Genomic DNA, 16,361 nt, shown 5'->3' with positions numbered 1-16,361 from the left:
TTTGTCTCACCCCTGCCTGTTCAGTCGCTGCCCGCAGTCTTCCGCTCTCGCGTTTTACAGGAGGCGTGGGATATAACCATTAATGATGCTCCAAGAGAACTTGCCTGGCAGCTGTTCACCTGCACGACCTACAGTACTTACCTCCTGCATACTGCATGGCATTGCACGTGCGTCTAGGCTTCTAGCCTGTAGGTGGGCTCTTGACAGGACTACACCTTGTACTGCACTCAGACACGTTACAGCAGCCACTTGACAAGATGCAGCCTCAGATAAGAAGACCCTCTCCTGTTAGGATGAACGGTGTCGTTCAGATGTTGTTCTGTAACTTATTAGCTGCGATGAACGTGGGTTGGGTCCTACAAATTAAGGTGCTAATGGCTAGTCGGACGTACCTAGGTGCAGTACTGTACGTGATTGTAGCTTGGGGACGTTGATGAGGACCTGCTTTGTTCTATGCACGTCAGAACCACTCGACCGATGTTGCCGAGACCTTTAATGATGAGCAATTCATCACGAAAATCGTGCACGTATCACTGTTTTTGAGGTCATTTGCTTAGTCACCAATCACAACGCACCTCGCCAACTGCACTATATTGCACAGATGAACCTTGAGATCCAGCAAACTACCGTTCCCCACATGACAATTCTCCGCGCAAGGCTGCTCACCATGGCAGTGGCCTTCGACCACCACGACTCGCGTGCACCTGTTATCGCGCCATCTTCGTCGGCACGCCTTACTAGCAACCTCTCCTCAATATGGCAGGTACCAGCACGACGACGTGATTTTCAACCGAAGCTCCGCTCGTATCGATGAAGAAAACGCCTCATCGGCACAAATACATCATCTTCTTGAGCCGTCTTCTACGCAGGGAGGACAAGCCCGCAAAAGCCTTTCTTGGCGAGAGCTAAACAGGCTAGCGTGTGTAAGTGTTAGGCAGGTCCTCTGTCAAGGGCCTCTTGGCAACGATTATCAAGAGTTCCACCGTCAATGATGGTGCAGGATTCCGGAAGGCTGGGGATGGGTTGAAAAGGCTCGGTGTGTCCGCCCGACAATTCGGTTGTCGTGCTACGATTCTCGCAATTCTACAGTTTGCAAGTTTCGACAACCATGGCGATACGGTCGACAATGCTGGCCGCCGGCCTTCTCCTTGGCTCCGCACAAGCTTTGACTATCGAGTAAGGTCTAATGCGTATCGTTACTGACGTTCAATTGACATCTGTAGGGGCATGCTTGCTGCGCCGCGCAGGAGCACTGGTAGTCTGAGTCCAAAAGGCGTATGTCCATCCTCGGGACCAGCTGGTAATCCATACTGATCGTGTAGGACCGAGCACTCTTCACGTCAACCAGCTACAACTGGACGACGGCCAAGGCCACGACAGGCTGGTACTTCCTTGATACCGAGAGTGGTAACACAACAAAGGCGCCATTCGGAAGTGAGGTCTCCGAGGTTGTCTGGATTGGCGAGACTGAAGATAGCATTTTGTACTTGAACTCTAGCAACGCAGAGATTCCTGGTGGTGTGACACTATACACAGCTGATCTTAGTGGCGAGTTCAACCCGTAAGCATTGTCGCCTACAACACGCATATGACAACTAATAGTAAATCGCAGCTCGTTGGTTGCATCTCTCAATGCACCTTTTGGGGGCCTCAAGGCTGCAAAGACTGCTGATGGGTCTCTCAACTTTGTACTGAACACCCTTGCATACTGGGGCAACGGCTCTGCGTACAACCCAGAGCTTGTCACTAAGCCCAAGTCGGCGGGACAGCTTTATGATGCAAACTTTGTGCGTCATTGGAACTACTACATTACCGAGCAGCGATACGCCGTCTTCGGCGGTAGCCTTGCTAAGGGTAACGGAAGCTACTCCTTCGATGGAAAGATTACCAACCTGCTGAAGGGCATCAACTCTACCATCACTCACCCAGAGAGCCCCGTTCAAGGATCTTCGAGCGACCCGGGTGATTACGAGCTTTCGCCCGATGGTAGCAAGGTAGCCTTCCGCAGCAAGTCTCCACATCTTCCCAAGGCCAACTACACGGCGAGCTACATCTACGTTGTGCCTCATGATGGCTCCGAGGTTGCTGTGGCTATCAACGGTCCTGGCACAACCGCACCCGAGACTGCTCAGGGCGCTTCAGGCTACCCTGTTTGGTCGCACGACAGCAAGAAACTGGCATATGGCCAGCAAGACGGTATTGACTACGAGTCCGATCGCTTCAAGCTCTATGTTGCAGACATTGATGGCTTGAACTCCGAGGTTCACACAGTTGCAGAGGATTGGGACTCATCCCCCTCCGGACTCAAATGGAGTCCCGACGATACTGATCTCTGGGTCGTTTCTGAGCTCCACGCTGCGAACCGCCTCTGGGTTGTTCCTCATGATGCTCCTGCTGACTTCAAGCCCGTGAACTTCACTGGGCCTGACTCAGTTCTATCCGACTTTGATATCCACCCAGATGGTTCTGCATTCGTCTCGGCTGCTGCGTCGTGGTCAAGTCGTATATTCTACAAGCAGTCCCCAGGACAAGACAAGGAGATTGTTTTCACTGCCAACAAGGTCGATCCCGAGCTCGCTGGTCTGCTCCCAAACTCGACCTCCAACTTCTGGGTTGAGAACGAGGACGGCGACCAGGTGCAGTCTTTTGTCTTTTACCCCACTGACTTTAATCCCGAGGAGAAGTACCCGTTGATGTTCATCATCCACGGTGGTCCTCAATCAACCCAGGGTGATAACTGGAGCGTGCGTTGGAACCTCCGTCTTTGGGCCGACCAAGGCTTCGTAGTCGTTGCGACCCAGTTTACCGGCTCTCCATCTTACAGCCAAGCTTTCACAGACAAGATCCAAGCAAACTGGGGAGGCTCGCCCTACAACGATCTAGTCACCGTCTTCGAGCACATCAAGGCCAACATCTCCTACATTGACACCGACCGTGCCATCGCTGGCGGAGCTTCGTTCGGCTGTTTCATGACCAACTACATCCAGGGACATGCTCTGGGTCGTGAATTCAAGGCGCTCGTCTGTCACGATGGCAAAGTCAACCAGGTCGCCAGCTACTCGACGGATGAGCTGTGGTTCATCCAGCGTGATAACAATGGCACTATCTGGAACGATCGCGCCAACTACGAGAAGTGGGATCCGATCATCTACTCGGCAAACTTCAGTACACCCGAGTTCATTATCCATAATGATCTTGATTATCGCGTGCTGATTTCGGAGGGCTTGCAGACTTTCAACATCCTACAAAGCCTTGGTGTGCCCAGTCGTTTCTTGCATTTCCCTGATGAGGGACATTGGGTCACAAAGAGGGATAACAGTGTTCTGTGGCACAAGAGCATCTTCAACTGGATCAGGTACTATGCTGGCCTGGATGAGGAGCTCATTCAGGAAGGCGTTATCCACCAGTAGAAGAGCAGCCGCGGTCAATACGGTAGAAGCGCAAGATTGCGAACGTCAAGAAACGTCGGACTGACTGCTCAAGATGGTTATGAAGTAATGCCAACAATGGATATAATAATAGCTGTCTTACTCATCATTGCACGATGTGGGACCTTCGTGTTAACATTCTCCTAAAATGGAAGCTTACTAAACCCACCTACTTTATCTGCCTTCCTCAAGCATCGCAAGCTTGCTCAGCTGAGACTTTTACGTCTGCACACAAGTACAAACGGGCTCTAGATGTGCTCAGTAAGCCCCGTCCATATTAAACTCATATATTAAACGTGGGCAGAGCATGAAAGTGGATCTACGCTTATACTACCTACCCACATCGTAGACTTACTAACACACCTAGGCACGTCTGAGTTACCTTCTAGCAGTTTTGAAGGATGGAGGTCTTCTTCTGCACAGCCAATAAGGTTTCAAATTACAGCTGAATGCCTCCACTTATGCGTAACTGCACCAATAAAAGAGCTACCTGTTAAGTTTACTGATCTTTTGTTTCTTGTCTTGCAATAGCGTTAGTGGGCAGTACAGCACGAGGTCCTTGCAGCGTCGTGCAGTATAAGTATATATACTTACGTTGAATCCACCGACAACAAATCCCTAACAATCGCACCATCGCACGCAACCCTTCCAGCCTATGCCAGAAGCCAGAATCATGCACTCCTCCATCGTCTTCCTCGCTGCCTCCGCAGGCCTAATCTCCCTGGCCTCCGCCGGCCAAGTCAACTTCTACTCGGACACCAACTGCCAGAACTACATTGGCGAGCGCCACCCCGCTTCCTTTCAAACCACTGGGTACGCCATCCTGTCCGTTCTATTTGCACTCTACCCGAGTAACCTCACAAACGCCACGCCTCGGGCGTCTTCAGTCTCGTATTACGTGTCGAACTCATACTGATATCTTCCAGCGGCCCAGCAGGCTCTTTCTCCGCTCTCTGGGTTACCGTGGATCAAACTGCGTGCAGCAGCACCTGCGGCCCTCTGATTATCTGCGGTGACGCGAGCTGCAGTCGTCGCAGGGCTACAGGGATCGGACGGTGTGTCAGCTTCAACACGGGGGTCTGGGCGAGGAACGGATGTGGTCAAGATATGTGTAACAACGCTTAAGCGGAGTGGAATCGGTGCTCAACGCAAGAATTGGGATCATATTGTCGGGTATCAAGTCAGTAGCATGTAGTGGGTGTTGTTGGGATTGGTTTGCTTCGTCTCGTTGTGACGCTATCGTTCAAAATGAATGCGTTCTGGACTCCGAGATGTGCACCAATGAAGAATTTCACTGTCCCAAGGATTCTCACGTTCAAGCTGACCTGGAAAGGGCAGTGAAATTAAGTTGAGCTAATACGTGCTGGACAGGAGTTATTCCAGCACTGCCTAAGTGTTGGTGTAGTAATATCAGCCTTCTGTTTTGATATGAATGTCCGTTCACATGAGGCATAATGTAGATAAAGCTGTTGATGTAGCCTCTAGTATAAAGCGTACACGACTTTTTTTGAACTCAAGCGACGAAACCATACACCGCCACTCCGGCTGTCAGGTTGACTCGAGCTGATATCTAATCGTCGTGACAATCCATGATTTCTTACTCGCAACTTCGGCGATTGCGTCTAGATCTAGAAGTTGATGATGAAGACCAGCAGCGTTGATGTGCAATCGTGAACACTTATACGCCTTGCTCACGTACCAAAAAAAAAATGCAGCTGCGTTGAATGCGAGCTTTGTGGCAGTGATGGTACTCGAAAAGGTAAGGAAGCGGAATGTCACTCTTCCCCCACTGAACTGCGCCAGACCGTGCAGAGCATACACAATTTGCGAAATCTGAGAAGCGTTTGTCTGTATTTCTCTAGACAGCCCTGAAAAAAAGCAATACGTCCCTCGTGTTGTTGAAAAAGGGGTACACGTTCAGGCATCTAGGTCTGATAGAGGCGTATACAGAAAACCCACACACATCCTGCAACCTCATGCATCTACTAGAGTCCATGGTGTCTCCTGATCATCCTAAAGATGGCGCGGTCAACATCAAGACTTCAATCCCGCCTTCTTTACAACCTGAAGACAGCCGTCGGCGTTGGAGCTACTGTGTGTTGGCCCAATGACATGACTCCTGGCATCGTTGATAACGACAGACATTCAAAGAAGATGTGTCGTTGATTGACCACGACTCACGACGTGAGCGCCCAGCACTCGCATTGCTCGCGAAGCAAGCTGGCTACCGTATCTTGGAATTGTACTACTTTCTCATCCCGCTCGCATAGTTCGCGCATACCACAACGCGCTACCATATTATGGCGTATCGTGATGTTTGAGAACTGTGTGGGCCCGACCAGGCGCAATCGCAAAGGAGAAGGGCCGACACTTAGGGAAAGAGATACGCCATTACCCCAGACTCGGTGGTTTGTAGATCCCGTTCTAGTTTGCCAAACTGTCAATCTCTGGGGGCGGGATCTGTGGCTGGGATTCGAATTCACACTGCGCCGCTGCAGCTGCGAGACTTCCAACACATTTGCATGATCTTCCCCGAGACTCGCGTGTAGCCGACGAGACACGGCCTGTATGTCATGTTGCCCTTTGGCGGACTGCAGCGGTCTCTCAAGAAGCGATGCGACTCTTGACAATCCAAGACCGCGAATGCAAATTGTGTGAGGAGAATCTCCAGCTGATGAAACCCTGTCGGAGCAGTCTATCACCAATTCGCCCATTTCGCCGGCGATTTAGTGATGGTTTGATTCGAAGGATTGATGGTGCATGATTCAGGTCCATGGTGCGCTATCGAACACGATCTACAAACCATGGCGCGCAGACATGGTGGCCAATGAACGAGTTGCGAGCTGGCTATGTCGCAAGAGCAAGGTCGAGAACCTTCCAAGTCTACAGTCCCGGTACTCTGAGACGGATCCTGGAGCGGAATCCGGCGCAAGGATGACGCGCAATAATACCGCTTTCGAATTAGCAGCCGCGAGGCGGGATTCCCTCCGAGTGGAGTTTTCCAGGGGGCCCACCCGGGCAGTTGCGGCGGATTCTCCTCACCTCCCGTCTGCCGCCATGCCGTGGATTGTCATTTCTCTTGACTTGCAGTGCAGCAGATGTTTTTGATATAGCGCCAGGTCTCTCCTTGTGGATTTCTACGATAAAGGAATTTTCGTCACTAGTGCTGCCGCTCTGTTGGTGCGCGAATCGAGAACTTTGGGACCTCCGACCGCATAAACGGCTCGAGCAGATTGCGTCTCCAGATCAAAGGATCAGACGTGTTTCTCGGTGCAAGTGGCTACTTTGGGTAGTCAGTCCTTGTATTCCCATTAATCCATGTACCTACTGTACCTGTATTCTAACAGGTCTTTCGATCTCTTCGTGTACAGGATGCATGCCAACCACCCTCTGCCAGATGCGAGTCACTGCGTCCCGCGGCGAAAGACGAAGGGCTCAAGGGCGCTGAGGGATGGTAAAAGCAGCAAGGGGTTGGTTCAGCGGAAAACATGGAAACTGATGTTCGCACTTTATGGATACCGGGCTGTAGATCAGTAGGTTTTAGTGAACTAAAGGCATACCGCGTTGCTTCTACGTGTGTACGTTTGCAGCCGAAATTTTACCTGTCTCATTGACAGTTGATCACTTCATAGAAGTGAGCATAAGGCGGTGATGCCTGCCACATCGAGATTCTGCATGTCATTCAACTTCCAGATGCGGTTCTTTTGCCAGGACCCTTGAACTGTATGATCGTCGTTAAGCGAAGGCAACAAGAATTCCGTACTTTACACCAATTACGCAAGAGCCCGGTGCCTGAAAACCTTCCGCGGGTTCGGGTTGCCTGTGGCTAGGTCGGTGCGTGACATGGGTGTTGAGATGACCTGAGATTTTTTCTCCTCCAGTGCAGCGTAGCTACCGAGGTTCGGGAAGGGTACCAAATGTCAGCCCCTCGATATCACGCATCTTCGCGTTTAAAAGTGCGTCAGTGCAGCTTCACTATCGCCGCAACGCAGAGCAGTATGATGCAAATCGGACATGGGGCGAGCGTCTATGAGACCCTTAAGAAGAGAACGTCTTCAGTCATGCTACGAATTTGAAACTGCTTCCCTGCTAGATATCCATCTCACGTGGCAATTGGGTGGAGAAGGTAGCCTCGAGCGAGTGCAGGGGCCTGCACCATCTCCAGCTGGATGGTGCTAACAGCGGCAGGGAGCGCTGCATGCATCCAGTGGCGAACCAGTGTAAAACACTATGCGGCGTACCCCGAGTCAGTCATGGCATTCCCGGCAGTTTCCACAAGTGATAGGCTCCCCTTTTACTAGGTCGTCCGAGATATATACGGCAATGAGGGTCCGTTGAAGCTTCTGGCTCCGTTACTCTTCCACACTGGGGCTCGTTCTTTGAGCGAAAGTATTCCTCCAACATGTCGGCAACCGTCGAAGACTACCAGCTAGCCGCGGTAGCAGCAGGATTCACAATCGGATTCGGTTTCCTGACAGTATGGGAGGCCATTCAACAAACGAGGCGGAACCGCAATCCGCTGAGGTCCGTCTACATCTACATGCTGTGGGGTGAGATTGTTGTGAACGTATGCATTGGAGTTGTCGGTTGGTTGTTCTTGACTGGAACGTTGGGTCCCACGTAAGTTTTCTAGATCACGTATGACATTGTTCGAACCTGACAAGAACACAGTGTTCCAGTCCTGTTCTTCATCCTCCTCTTCTGGGTGTTCCAGATCCAGCTGCTCATGCAGATTATCATCAATCGAATTGCACTCATCGCTGAACATCGAAATACTGTTCGTAACATCAAGTGGGGTACATTCATTCTAATTTCCGCAATCAACGTTGCCGTCTTCTGCATCTGGATTCCAGCGCACACAGTACCACCTGTGAACGGCACCTTCGTCAAGATCAACAATGTCTGGGACAAGATTTCGAAAGTTCTCATTCTCGTTGTTGATGCCGGTCTCAATTGGTACTTCCTGCGCATTGTCAAGATCAGACTAGTGGATCAAGTCGGTCTCACAAAGTACAAGCCTCTCGTGAGCTTCAACGCCAAGCTCATGGTCGTTTCGATCGCCATGGACGTAAGTCAACTGATCTAAGTCAGCCAAAGTGGTATGTGCTAACATCGCCAGGGTCTTCTTATTGGCCTTATGTTCCTCAGGAACCCAGTCGTCTACATACAATTCCACCCCGTCGTGTACATGGTGAAACTGAACATCGAAATGTCCATGGCGTCCCTGATCGTCCGCCTCGCGCAAGGCAAGACCGAAAATGACGCTGATCCCGAGGACTTCGGAAGCTCCACAGGCCCATCGAATTCGCAATCTGACCGACGCTCGAAGGCAAAGCCAAACCAGTTCCAATCCTTCCAATTGACTTCCGCGAAGGGCCCTGGAAGGAGCAAGATCCACAGCCGGAACGAAAGCGACGAGAGCCTGGGACAAATTCACCGCACAACAGAGTTGAATGTTGTGGTAGAGCACATCGGCAAGACGAAGGAGGGTGATGCGGACTATTCGTCGCGAAGTAGCCACGAAACTCCGCAGAGCATGTTTGACGATGACATTCCGCTCCAAAAACACGGCAATATACGTGTGACTGGGAAGGCGGTCTAATGTTTTCATTTGTTTCTCCAAAGATACCACCGTACACAAGTACACATTCACTTCACAATGACATTCATGCTAGGTCATTACCAACTGCAACATTGATCCTCTCAATCGCGACTAACGGTAGGGTCCCATGAACAGGGCTCGTAAGCTCCAGTGTCTAGGGTCTTCATGTCCTCCAAAGAGAGCTCAAAGTCGTAGATCTGAGCATTCTCTTCGATTCTAGACTTGGTGACAGATTTGGGAAGCGGAATGAAGCCCTAATTGCCAAGTTAGTAACGCGCCACTTCCAAATTGGCTCAATCAACTCACCATCTGCAGACTCCACCTAAGCAGAATCTGGCTCGGTGTCTTTCCATACTTCTTCGCCAATCGCGCCAAAAGCGGGTCGTCGTTCCTTGTCGCTCGTACGATAGGGCAGTACGCTTCCATAAGAATGCCTCGCTGCTTGCACCAATCCACGATGTCTTTTCTCGCCAACCAGGGGTGGAGCTCGACTTGATTGATGCTGATCACGCCACCTTTGCTCTTTCCCAGGCTGCTTTCTGCCTCCTTGATGTACGCCTCCAACTCCTCAAGGTGGTGGACCCCATAGTTGCTCACTCCAATGCTGCGAATCTTCCCCGCCTCAACACCCTCAACAAGCGCTTTCCAAGCTCCAATGCGACCCTCTTTGCCGCCGTAGGGCGAGTGCAGAAGATACAGATCCACATAATCGAATCCGGTGATCTTCAGCGTATTGTCGATGTGCTGCTTCGAGTTGTCGTAGTTCATGTCCTTGGGGGGGATCTTTGTCGTGAAGAAAACGTCTTGTCGTGCGACGCCACTGGCCTTGATGCCCTCGGCGGAGGGTTGCTCGTTGCGGTACGCCACCGCGGAGTCGACGTGGCGATACCCAGTCTCGAGAGCATGGCCCACGACTTCCGCGCACTCGGCAGCAGGGGTCTGGTAAACACCGTAGCCCAGGGCTGGGATGTCGTATCCAGATGGCATGCGGTATTTGGTGTTGATGTCGAAAGTAGCCATGTTTGCAGATGACGTGGTGAGCTTGCGCGCTGCTGGAGGTGTACAGGTCGGAAGGTGAGCGCGCAGGTGATTGAGTCGTGCAAGGGCCGTATTTCTCAAGGCAAGCATAACTATATGTAAGTGGGACATGCGGTGCTACTTGAATGCTGCCTCTGATGTGGATGTACCCGGGCCACTACTGGACATAAGCGGAGATAACTCGACCCCGTCATACTGTAGCCCGCTGGATCCAGCTATCGCCAATCGCGAAGGCATCGGCGCCGGTGTTGTCTCCGTTTCGTCCGAGCTAGATAGCCATAGACTTCGGTCTCGATCATCTCATCAAGTTGCAACACAGTTCCTTGTGTACAATACAGTAAATTGCGGTTTCTTCGTGTCATGTATGATGACTTATCTACGCAGCATGCCAGGGACTGCATCACCCACCGCGTAGGGGCTCGCGGTGTGTCTTGCAGGACTGCCACTGTGGTCGATCAGGTATTATTTGTGACTAATTTATCTAGTAACGACATGTTATCGTCAAACAACGCAAGGCAACAGCAAAGAGACATAAGTATATTGCGATTTGCGTTCATTTCATGTGTAATCTAAAGCACTCTCTATGTCCCGGCGAGCCTAGCCTTCATCGGCGATACATCGACACGAAGTCTTACTATGGGTTTAGCAGGAAGTACAATTCTTATTGTTCATGTGATGAATAGTCTAATACTACAACTCGAATAGCATACAAACAGCTAAAGCGATAAGTACCGTCGAAGATGTAGTCAAAACTACCAGGCTGACGACTACGTGACGATGGAGTGAGTATGAAATACGTCCTTTCAGAATGCAGCGAAAAGCTACCTTCCGCAACATCATCTGTCAAAAGCCTCTATCCGCTTCCTCATCTTCTCCCTCAGACTATCCATCCATCCAACATCTCCCTGATACTCTGCCTCTTCAAAATCCTCCAGATCGTCATCCACAACCCACGTCTCGCCGTCCCACTCCAAATCCCTCCCAAAATACCTCTGCCAATACCCTTCATTCTGCGCCTCACACACCTCCCTCTCTCCCTCAACGCGGCAATGCACCGCACTCCGCCGATCAGACACAAACGGCTGCGACCACCACGTCTGTCGCCCCACTGTCCAGTCCCCCGTGCGGAACGTCACCGCTGCGAGGCGCTGGCTGGTACCTTCAGTGCGCAGCCAGCGGAACATGTGCAATGCAGTTGTGGCATTTAGATACGGGGCCGCGAACGAATCGGGGCCGCTGCAGCGCTCCAGCTGGCGGTATGCGCGTCCGCAGTTTATGCGGGTGCCGAGCAGGTACCGTTGTGCTTCGCAGGGCGCTTGCAGTTGGAAGTAGAGATCTGCGGTTGTGAGGGAGGGCATGCGAGATAGCGCTGAGAGATGATTGAGGGGCCATGTGCCATTGGGGTTGCGGGGGAGGTTGATGCTGAGGTGTTGAAGGGCTGGGGCGGAGAGAGCGAGGTCGGTGATGTTGGTATGGGTGGGCCAGGTGGGGCAGTCGAGCTCGTCGCAGCGGTATTCAAGGTGCGTTAGGCTCTGGCCTTGTCGTGAGAGGATGGTGTCTAAATGTCCTGGTTGTGTGGGACCTACCCAGCGTAACGTTTCCAGGCTGTGGTTTCGGAGTTTCTCGATGAAAGGTAGAGAGTCGATGTGCAGTGTTTTGAGTGAGGTGAGTCGCACTGGTAGTTCCGCAATGGCATCGAACATCTCTGATCTCTCTGTGTTGATGCTCAGTTCTTCCAGCCTGCTCCAGTCCATGGCTTGTAGCCACATGTCTAAGTTGGTCTTTTGTCTCCCCCCTTCCTTTTCCCAGCTCATCTTCAACTTATTATTCTGCAACTCCACCCAGTCATTGGATTCATCCCAAGAATCGTCCTCACCCACCGGACCCACACAATACCTCTCGATCTCCTTCTCATCAGGACTCACGAGCAGACCACCAAAGCTATATCCATCCAACTTCAAGCTTCTTAAGGGAGGATACTTTTCTCCCTCAAGAAACGGAAAATCCGAACGGTCTCTCTCGAAGCCTAGACAAGTGGCAGGTTCGAGCCACACATCAAGAGTATCGACCTCAGGGCAACTGGAGAGTGTGGAATGGGCGAGTGTCATGTTAGGAAATCGGCAGTATGCACCACTTGGTTTTTCGATACAGTCTGAGTTACGGTGAGGCCTGACTAGAATTGCTGTTGGACAAGGGAACGAGGTATTCCATGGCGGACCAGAAAATTCGTTGAAGCCATAGACGACTAAGGATAGACGGAGGAGAAGTTGGTTAATCATCGCGAGTATATTGAGGTGATTGTCGAGGAAATACCGCTACCTGAAACAGAGAGTATCCTAGGCAAGCCACGATTGTAACTGTATTTGGTTCTGAAGAGGCAACCGTGTCTACACAAATATTGCGCGAAGTCCACAAGGCCTACGACATTAACTGAACCTGCTGCCTGTCGTAGAAAGGTCGGCAAATTTGTAGTCAGCGCTAGTGTCTTCGTGTTGCGGGCACAGACCGGGATGTGGCTTTGACATTTCTGATATACGGTTGTTTGGAAAGAGTGGTCGGCCATGCTACATCAGCGTGATCACTCCTTCTCTTACAAGTAGTCTTACCTGCTCCCGTCGGTGTCACGCCGATTGTTCAGTGATACTCGCCAAAACGGCACCTTTTGTTTGTATTCGATCGCACGAGTACATTGGTGCGGTGCTATCTTCCAGCCACAACGAAAGAAGTCACGCGGCAGTGGAATAGTACTTGCGATGCTACGTGAGTTTACAAGGGCAACATGGTATAAAGAAGAAGGGAAAGAACTCATAATGTTCGGACAGAAGATCGCATGTTAGCTGCCTAGTGAGAGACTGTGAGCAAAGAGGTCAGTGCTGTCAGGCCGGCCGCAAGGTTTTCGCTGCAACGTGGTAATCGATGTATTCCTGCCGTGTCAGCCGGCTAGGCCATGTAAAGATGCCACCCGAAGTGAAGCACCGTCTTTTAATGATCATCGATTATCATAACCCGTATTCGTTTACTCCTTGTCGAAACGAACAGCTGGCTGCTCCTTGATCCAGCTCAAATCGACCTTGTGTCCAAGAAGTTCACGAATATTGGAGACGCCGTACTTCATCATCGTGGGGCGTTCAAGAGACAGACCGAAACCATAGACGCGCATGTCCTTGGGCAGCCCCATAGGTTCCAACATTTCAGGCCTGAACATTCCAGAGTTGCCAATCTCAATCCATCTCTTCAAGCCCTTGTGGTAACCAAAGATTTCCATACTCGGCTGTCCGAGTTATCAGTACTATATGAAAGAGTTCGAGAGCAGAAGACTTACCTCTGTGTACGGGTTGTAAGCAGGCTTGAAACGTAGGTTCTCAAGGCCCATGTTGGCGAAAAAGTCACCAAGGAAATGCTGAAGGCCTTCCAAAAGTTAGCCTAGAACAACGGATGCACAGAGCTAGAGACTCAAAACGTACCACCTAATGTGAGGCCGAAATCGGCAATGACACCCTCAATCTGGTGGAACTCAGCCAAATGTGTCGCATCGACCGTTTCGTTACGGAAGACACGGTCGATGGAGAAGTAGCGTGCAGGTCGTGGGTCTTCTGCTAGCCGGTGAAGTGCCCACGTAGACACAGCAGTCGTGTGTGTGCGGAGGACAAGGCGTAATGTCTCCTCATCTTTGAAATTGTAGCGGTCTGTGGCTCGAATTAGCACAAGCACCATACGCACACTGCAACAGCTCAGTGGGGATGCTGCAAAACATACAGCCTATCGACCCGAAAGCACCATCCTCATGCACTTTCTTGACGTCGTTCCAGTACTTTTCGAAATCTCTGGGCTTCTTGTCCCGCTTGTCACCTGTTGAGAACAACCGTTGTGAGCTTGCCTCCATCTGGTCCATCTGCTTCTCGCTGTCAGGGTCGGCACGCGGCTTGTCGGCTGTGGGCGGATCGGAGACGAAGAATGTGTCTTGCATATCGCGGGCAGGGTGCTGCTGTGGCACGAAGAGAGCGTCGAAGTTCCAGAAACCAGAGTCGACGAAGCTAAAGTGTGTCAGTCTGCATTCCATGTGGGTATGCGAGCGAGTCTTACTGGCCAGTCGGCATCTCGACGAAGCCCTGCGAGAAGAAGATGTTCCTGAACTCTTGCCTGACCTTCATCAATGGGTGCAGTGCGCCAGCATCCTGCTGTGCTCCGAGCGCAGCGAAGTTGTAGGGCTTGAAGTTGGCAGTCTCCCATGCGCCGTTGACAAGAAGATCGGACGTCAAGTCTGTGTGCTCTACAGGCATCTCCTTTGCGTATTTTGGACCCTTGGTGACAGTGTATGTTATGACCTTGGTGACGGTGACGAGCTTCTTCTTCTTCAAGTCGTTGAGCTGCTTGGCATCTGACACAGTTTGCGATTCTTGGATGCCCTTCAAAAGATTCTGCATGCTGTCCTCGGGCTCCTCTGTGGCTACGAGAACGAGTTCAGTTCCATCCTTCTTGATCCACTTGTTCTTGAAGGCATTGCCCTGTCCAATGCTCGCAGATTCCTTGCCGACAACGTTCTGTACCCAGAATGTCAGTTCATATCTCATGTGCCATATCGCAGCATGCTCACAGGCAATTCTTTGATAGCAATCTGCCCCGCCTGCTTCACTGCTTTCCAGACTTTGAACTCGTGGCTTCCGTTCGTGACAATCCCTTCTGACTCGGGGGTGAGAATAACCTGCTCCTTGTCTAGAGTCTTGTATTCTACCATGGAGCGGCTGGCGAGCCTGTCGAGCGCTGCCTTGATATCGCGCTGCGGTACGGCGGGGAAGTCTTCATTGCTTTGAAGCGTCTCTTTTGTGTCGAGGAGGTCGAGGACATCTTGTGTGAGGTTGCGACCCTGCGTCTCGAGCGGCACGGGAACCGGGCCTCGTGTTCCAGTCATTTTGGCGTAAATGGGATCCGTCTATCGTGCGCGGGGAGCTTCAATCAACTTTACGTGGGGTCGCGCTATGAGTCGAATGTGGAAGGACGCGGCGGAAATTTGGAAGGTCCGAGCGGACCTGCACGCGATGCCATTGGCTCTGGTAGTCGACCTGCGAACTGTGCCTTCACGTTGTATGTCGGTGCGAACACCCTCTTGGCTTGCTTTGTGAGCTCTTGCATCTTTTTATGACACTCCTACAATCACGGCTCGATGAAGAGAATTGTCTTCACTGCCACAGCTCCGCTGCTGTTGAAGAGTAGCCTGTGGCTGTATCATAGGTATGTTGCACAATATAGTTACTGAAGTGATACAGACGGCTTGAACGTGACCAGAATCAACAGAGCTCGTTCGAGTAAGTCTGCTGATCAGAGGATGAGACGCTGGAATGGGTATCCAGTGAGCATTTCTATTGGTCGCCTGCATTGTACTGGGACTCCATCTGTCCATTGACATGCACACGTGCGATTGGCTATCCTTCGACATGGTCAGTCGAGTGTATGTACATACACATGTTTCAAGTATTTGCACAAGGTTTATTAACTGCAGTTACGTGCATCATCTACAGGCGAACGATGCCAGAACCTGTTTAGCATGGCGTTCTCCAGCCATCTTTTTTTTATACGAAGTCTTAGCGCATAGAGAGCCGCCTTCTGTCACACTCTGTCAAGTGCCGCCGGTCTCATCGGTTGGGCGCTACGCATGATCGAACTGAAGAATTCATCACCGAGCCGGTTCCAAGGAATGAGGTCATGGCATGTTCGGACAGTACAAGGCGGGTAAGCTTGGCAGATATGCAGGCTAGGCTTGTTTCCTGATTTGAGCAGCACGTCGAACCCTTGAACCGTTGCCAAAATGCCTGCTTGCTCACAAAGTCCCAGGGCAGATGCTGAGCAGCCGCTAGCCGGTTCTCTGCATGCGTAAGAATGCGTGCAGATGGGTGTGAGGACAGGGTTGGTTAGGTAGTGCAGTCAAACGTTGAAGCTGTGAAGACATATGATCGACGATGGGATCCACATCCACGTTGACCTGGCTGACGACGCCTGTTACAAAAAATCGAGCATGGGGTTTCGCAGGTGTTCCACAAATGATCAGGGTTGCAGTTGAAAAGTCCGTGATGGAGCCGGCAGAGCCGCACTGGCGAGGGTTGAGACTTGGAAGTGGAGCTGGCGTTGCAGCCGAGCGGCGACGAGGCTCGTTGGAGTGAAGCTCTCAAGTTTCAGAGAAAACGGTGGATAAGCGATCTTCAAGCTGGCCAACTTCAACACAGAACTTGTAGCTATTGTAATACGTGAAGCTGAAGTTTTGGGTTAAGCATCACCTGTGTTGTAGACTAAACAGTGAT

General features: G+C 51.4%; 6 protein-coding genes across 6 annotated transcripts; 3 read left to right on the top strand and 3 right to left on the bottom strand.

The window, feature by feature from the left end:
• Positions 1-1,108: 1,108 nt before the first annotated feature.
• On the top strand, positions 1,109-3,410 carry C7974DRAFT_410291 (dipeptidyl-peptidase-like protein V precursor; the record flags this gene model as incomplete). Its single annotated transcript, XM_046143453.1, has 4 exons — positions 1,109-1,176; positions 1,224-1,275; positions 1,323-1,561; positions 1,613-3,410. 4 exons carry the CDS (start codon positions 1,109-1,111, stop codon positions 3,408-3,410), a joined length of 2,157 nt encoding a protein of 718 aa, XP_046000338.1.
• A 691-nt stretch (positions 3,411-4,101) lies between these two features.
• On the top strand, positions 4,102-4,553 carry C7974DRAFT_431911 (uncharacterized protein; the record flags this gene model as incomplete). Its single annotated transcript, XM_046144810.1, has 2 exons — positions 4,102-4,241; positions 4,355-4,553. 2 exons carry the CDS (start codon positions 4,102-4,104, stop codon positions 4,551-4,553), a joined length of 339 nt encoding a protein of 112 aa, XP_046000337.1.
• Positions 4,554-7,719: 3,166 nt separating this feature from the next.
• Positions 7,720-9,179, top strand: C7974DRAFT_128892 (uncharacterized protein). The gene is made up of 3 exons (XM_046135326.1): positions 7,720-8,048; positions 8,100-8,496; positions 8,548-9,179. Exons 1-3 carry the CDS (start codon positions 7,831-7,833, stop codon positions 9,028-9,030), a joined length of 1,098 nt encoding a protein of 365 aa, XP_046000336.1. The 5' UTR covers positions 7,720-7,830; the 3' UTR covers positions 9,031-9,179.
• On the bottom strand, positions 9,132-10,050 carry C7974DRAFT_304371 (NADP-dependent oxidoreductase domain-containing protein; the record flags this gene model as incomplete). Its single annotated transcript, XM_046137978.1, has 2 exons — positions 9,132-9,284; positions 9,337-10,050. The coding sequence occupies 2 exons, from the start codon at positions 10,048-10,050 to the stop codon at positions 9,132-9,134; spliced, it is 867 nt and encodes a 288-aa protein (XP_046000335.1).
• An 854-nt stretch (positions 10,051-10,904) lies between these two features.
• On the bottom strand, positions 10,905-11,771 carry C7974DRAFT_304410 (uncharacterized protein; the record flags this gene model as incomplete). Its single annotated transcript, XM_046137982.1, has 1 exon — positions 10,905-11,771. One exon carries the CDS (start codon positions 11,769-11,771, stop codon positions 10,905-10,907), a length of 867 nt encoding a protein of 288 aa, XP_046000334.1.
• A 1,209-nt stretch (positions 11,772-12,980) lies between these two features.
• On the bottom strand, positions 12,981-15,388 carry C7974DRAFT_128857 (tRNA synthetases class II core domain (F)-domain-containing protein). The gene is made up of 6 exons (XM_046135325.1): positions 14,663-15,388; positions 14,152-14,609; positions 13,825-14,102; positions 13,533-13,754; positions 13,391-13,476; positions 12,981-13,339 (listed from the first exon to the last, which is right to left on the bottom strand). The coding sequence occupies exons 1-6, from the start codon at positions 14,975-14,977 to the stop codon at positions 13,085-13,087; spliced, it is 1,614 nt and encodes a 537-aa protein (XP_046000333.1). The 5' UTR covers positions 14,978-15,388; the 3' UTR covers positions 12,981-13,084.
• Positions 15,389-16,361: the final 973 nt, after the last annotated feature.

This window comes from Boeremia exigua, assembly GCF_020726555.1.
Source record: "Boeremia exigua strain MPI-SDFR-AT-0100 chromosome Unknown C7974scaffold_3, whole genome shotgun sequence".
NCBI lineage: Eukaryota > Fungi > Ascomycota > Dothideomycetes > Pleosporales > Didymellaceae > Boeremia > Boeremia exigua.
Note: the sequence above shows the minus strand (reverse complement) of the source record. Positions and strands in the feature narration are given on the sequence as shown.

Bases quoted from the DNA above. Each gene is read 5' to 3' on its own strand.
- C7974DRAFT_128892 (XM_046135326.1), top strand. From the start codon at position 7,831: ATGTCGGCAACCGTCGAAGACTACCAGCTAGCCGCGGTAGCAGCAGGA. The intron at 8,049-8,099 runs GTAAGTTTTCTA...ACAAGAACACAG, and splicing joins ACTGGAACGTTGGGTCCCAC to TGTTCCAGTCCTGTTCTTCA. The intron at 8,497-8,547 runs GTAAGTCAACTG...TAACATCGCCAG, and splicing joins TCGTTTCGATCGCCATGGAC to GGTCTTCTTATTGGCCTTAT.
- C7974DRAFT_128857 (XM_046135325.1), bottom strand. From the start codon at position 14,977: ATGACTGGAACACGAGGCCCGGTTCCCGTGCCGCTCGAGACGCAGGGT. The intron at 14,610-14,662 runs GTGAGCATGCTG...TTCTGGGTACAG, and splicing joins TTGCTATCAAAGAATTGCCT to AACGTTGTCGGCAAGGAATC. The intron at 14,103-14,151 runs GTAAGACTCGCT...GACACACTTTAG, and splicing joins GTCGAGATGCCGACTGGCCA to CTTCGTCGACTCTGGTTTCT.